Here is a 4374-nt window from a genome sequence, read left to right on the forward strand (position 1 = left end):
TGCGGGTGGTGCCGGGGCACCCGAGGAGGTGTGCTGGGCTGGTGGCCTGTCCTTGTTCTTCGAGGAACTCTTCAGGATTTCCCGGGAACTCCCAAGTTCCTTGGACTGCTGAGATTTGGGGCCTGTAGACAGATTGAAATTTGTCATCCAGGAAGCATTTGGTGCCCAGGGATAGGAAAGTTACGAGGGATTTACCTGCCCTTAACATGTAGGATTGCATCGATGCAGGGAACTGTGGGCCTTAGATCTGGAGATACACTGAAAGCTTTTAATTTTCTGCTCATGGTGTTCGAGCTTTAATTTGAAACTGCAGGTACCAGGGTCTGCCAGGACCAGAAAGTTATTCTTGGGCTTTCCAGAAAGCGCTATGGGATTTTTAGCATCTCTCTATAGATAGGTGTGTCAGTACTCCACCCCTGTACGTTTGGAGTGTGCCGTTTTTCTCAGGGAAGCATAACGGTGCTTGTTGGAGTAAGGACTGCCGAATTTGGCATCATGTGGTGTTGACTGTTTTCTGCATAGTTGCTAAATTTGTAGGGTTCTTTTACAAGGGAATACAGCACGGTTTATGGCTGATCCAGTCTGTGTTTATGCGGAAAATCAACAGTGGGATGTCAGTGCATTAATGTGTATGTCCTTAAAAGCTGTGCTGTGAGTAGCTGTTCAGAGCTGAGCATCTGAAAGCCTCGTTAAACCTGTTTGACGTGGTGATGTTCGGAAATTACCAAGAATGCGTTTTTGGGGGTTTGTTTGTCATGAAAATTGGTAGAAACTTAGGTTTAAGATAACAACATACAGAAAACTATGGTAGCTGGTAGCTGCTTTGACACAGGTACAAGTATTTTACCAGAACCAAGAGGGATCTGGGATCTGCTAACATAAATTCAACCATATAAGTAATTTGCACTATAAGTAAGTGGAAAATTACTACTTCAAACTGAGTTCATGTATAAGTATTAATAAAAACGGAGCCTACATAATCTTGCAATTACTGCACTATAATTATATTTTGTATTTTTGTGTGTATAATGGGCTATGAACCAGCCAGTTTTGATTAAGGTGTAAGTATGTATTTCTTGATGCTTTATATTTAAGTAATTTAGGATTTCATTTGTGTCCCTTCCCCCCAGAAAATCGTGAGGATATGCTGAGTTCGAAGAGCAACAGGCTGACAGAAGCTTTGGAAGAGGCCAATAAACTGTTTAGTGGAGGTAAAACAAATGCTCTGGTCCCTATAGGAGGTATTTGCTTGACAGTTGGCCAGGTGTGAGGTGATGGTGCCTTGAAAACAAAGAAGGGCAAGAGAATGAAGCTGAGGTCCAAGTACTTTGTCAGAGTTATTGAAGTATAACTTGTAAGATACATGCTTAGTTGAAGAGGAATTATTTGAATAAGTTCATATGAGAAAATAAATATCATAAATGTTTACTTGCATTTAGAAATACTCCTTGCTTTATCTTGACTCTGTAGAACAATACATGCAAGGGGTACATATAAAAGCTATTAGCATAGAGAGGTTCATTTCACTTGGAGAGAAAGAAAACATGTCAAGGAAAAAAGCATTTTATTCTTTAAGATAATGGGTTGTTTTTCCATGCTTGCTTTTGTCAATGTCATTCTCTCCTTTCTCTCTTTTTTTAAAACGAATACTATTAGAAAGCTTATGTAAGTAATTGTGTTAGAGGTCATTGCCATAAAGTCATTTGCGAAGCTCTATACCCAGGATAGTCTGTGTGCTAAATTTTATTATTATCCTTCTGACAATTTCATATTATTAACATGCATTTTTTTCTGTAACAGTTCACTGTTCACGAGAGGCTGCGCTGGATGCCCAATTTCTTGTCCTAGCATCAAATCTAGTAAAGGAGAAGGCCAATGAGTTGCACTCTGAGATGACAGCATTTGATTCCCTGCAGTTTGCAGAAGACTTGGTAAGTTCTAGACCCTGAATTTGCCATGATTTTGCTATAGGTTTGCCCTATTTGTTACAGAATTGTAAAATAAAAGCTAGATTGCCAGGCAATATATGACAGTTTTGATGGAATTTAACACTATTCTTATGAATTTTGTTGATTAACTTTCGGGTAGTGTTGGTAATTGTTTTAAATTTGTTAAGCATTTCCAATAGGCATAGGGAAAAATCTAGCCTAAAATGCAGACAACCCCCTGCATTGTTACATTGCTGGTACTTTATCACAGTTCGGTCTGTTTGTGCTCTTAGAGTAGTCTTGTGCACTTTTTTATGCTCACTGTTTTGTAGCTTCCCAGGAGTTAAGTAGTTTCTTTATCCCGTCTGATGCTTTATATGTTTTGGTGTGGAGTCCTGAAGCCCTGAGCCACTGACATGAAATGGGACTTTGGATGGCGTGCGTGCTTTTGACTTGACATGTTTGTCTCTTTGTGCTGTGACTGCGTGGAAGAGTCAGTTCAGAAGAACTTTGAAGTGGTCTTTTTTTCCCCTCTGGAAATTTTCTCTTACGTTAGTGGATTAATAAGGATTCTGAGTCTTTGGTCAAGTCTGAACCTCTGCAATATAAATAACCATCAAGTTCAATAGTTTTATTGTTTTCTGGGGGAAGTCAGGCTTGGTGGATGCAGGTTTGTTGTTGTTGTATGGTGTTTGAGGAGCTAGGCTTCCTAGAAGTGTGTGGTGTTCAGAAACTGAGAGACATCTTAGCTTTATAGTGCAATTTAAGTAATTCTTTGCTACTTCATACATTCTGGAAATTCTGTTGTGATATAGGCAGTTTTATTTACCTGTAGCTCTTGTTTTTATTGCTTGCAGAACATAAATAGTCTGTATGTGAATGCTTTTTTTCACAGTATCTTCAGGAAAGCCAAGGTTCTTAGGCAGTGATACTAAATATTAATCTAGCATGACTAACACCATAATACAGATTTCACCGTTAATGTATCTACTGATCTTTCTCTAAGTGAATTTTCACTGCAGCTTTTTTCTTTTGTAGCTAACATTCATGGGTATAAATCGCATAGAAGTAGAAGAAAATGACAGTGATTCTGAGGGCAGTTCAGGTGGCTATTTACCTAGTAATGCCTGGCATAAACTGGGAGAAGAAACAGAAAAGTACTTCAGAAGAGCACCTTCTTTTCACTATATGTAAGTTTACTTAAGGAAATAGTATATTCTGCAGCTCAAACTAATGGTTTAATTGATTCTTACCTGGGGCTTGAGTAGAGTTTGATCTCTGGTCACAGAGTGTCAACAAGAATTTCTGTGTGGTCTCTGTTCTTATGGTGCAGTGAACTCCTTGTCTCCAAAATTATTTCATAGTATATTTCTCTGATTTTGATTTAGCTTGAATACAAAATAATATCACTTGTATCTAGCAGAGCTAGCAAGTTATTCTTGATATACCTGTTTCAGACCAAAACCAGTAGAAGTGATCCTCTCTCCTTTAAAAGCTGATTCTTCCCTCAGCTTTCTGTCCTTGTCCAAGCTGCAGCCAGAATCATCAATAGAGGAACCTTTTTTCTTTTTTCTCTTTCCCAGAGAGCTATGGAAGGTCAGTCTGTCAGGGTCTCTATCTTTTACCTGATAATTGTATTATTGTGAAGAGACCACCAGTTGTTCTTGTACCTGTGTGTTAATGGGTTGTCTTTTTAAATCTGAAGGCAGAGCCAGAAAGCAAGAAGAAATCACCTGATTACTGTCAAGTGGCCTTACATAGAAGCAACGTCATCTCTCCTTATGTGTAGGAGCCTTTTTAGCTGCTGTTAAATGACCCTTAGTCACCTGGCTTACAGGCAACACTCCAGTTTAAATCTCTCATAGAGTTGGCCTACAACTGCAGGGTCTAGTTCCAGCAAATTATCAACAGCAGAGCTGGTAGAATGGTATTCAGGTGTCTGTGCTTTTACACTTGTTCCACCCCCACAATAAGTATCACTGTAACTGTAAGAAAGTTGCTGAATATAATAATTGGATCATGCAATATCCGATATTTAATGTTGGGGAGCCAACTGAGATATTTCAAACTTAGGTTTGCACTTTCAAGCTGTAAGCTTTAAATGAGAAGTGTATTTTCCAATCATCTTTATGATCTTCAAACAAAACTGACTGCAAAAAAGACTTTTTTTTTTCCCCCTCATTAGCTGCATTTTGACATCTTAATTAATGATGAGCTGCTTCTGGTGGAGGATGTGTGAATATTAGCAAAATGTTAATCTTAAATAATAAAGTGAAGTCTTCAGTTTAGGAAAAGAACTGCTTATTTCTGACTCCAACTAGTCTTATCTGAGACCTGAGTTGGGTTTTTTGGTTTTTTTCATGGTCAGTCCATGATATCTGAATTTGAGCAGTCACAACTCACCCAAGATAGGGGAAAATATGTGCTGCAGAATTTCTGGGTACCT

General features: G+C 38.7%; 1 protein-coding gene across 1 annotated transcript in view; it reads left to right on the forward strand.

The window, feature by feature from the left end:
- Positions 1 to 1130: 1130 nt before the first annotated feature.
- NSMCE4A (non-SMC element 4 homolog A (S. cerevisiae)) overlaps positions 1131 to 4374 on the forward strand; it is a gene marked incomplete at its 5' end in the record, with an annotated part of 8640 nt that continues 5396 nt past the window's right edge. Inside the window, 3 exons of the mRNA XM_010157701.1 lie at positions 1131 to 1211; positions 1801 to 1931; positions 2967 to 3118. Of these exons, the coding sequence (XP_010156003.1) occupies positions 1131 to 1211; positions 1801 to 1931; positions 2967 to 3118 (364 nt within the window). The remainder of the gene's footprint in view (positions 1212 to 1800; positions 1932 to 2966; positions 3119 to 4374) is intronic.

This window comes from Eurypyga helias, unplaced genomic scaffold (genome assembly GCF_000690775.1).
Source record: "Eurypyga helias isolate BGI_N326 unplaced genomic scaffold, ASM69077v1 scaffold18730, whole genome shotgun sequence".
NCBI classification, from domain to species: domain Eukaryota; kingdom Metazoa; phylum Chordata; class Aves; order Eurypygiformes; family Eurypygidae; genus Eurypyga; species Eurypyga helias.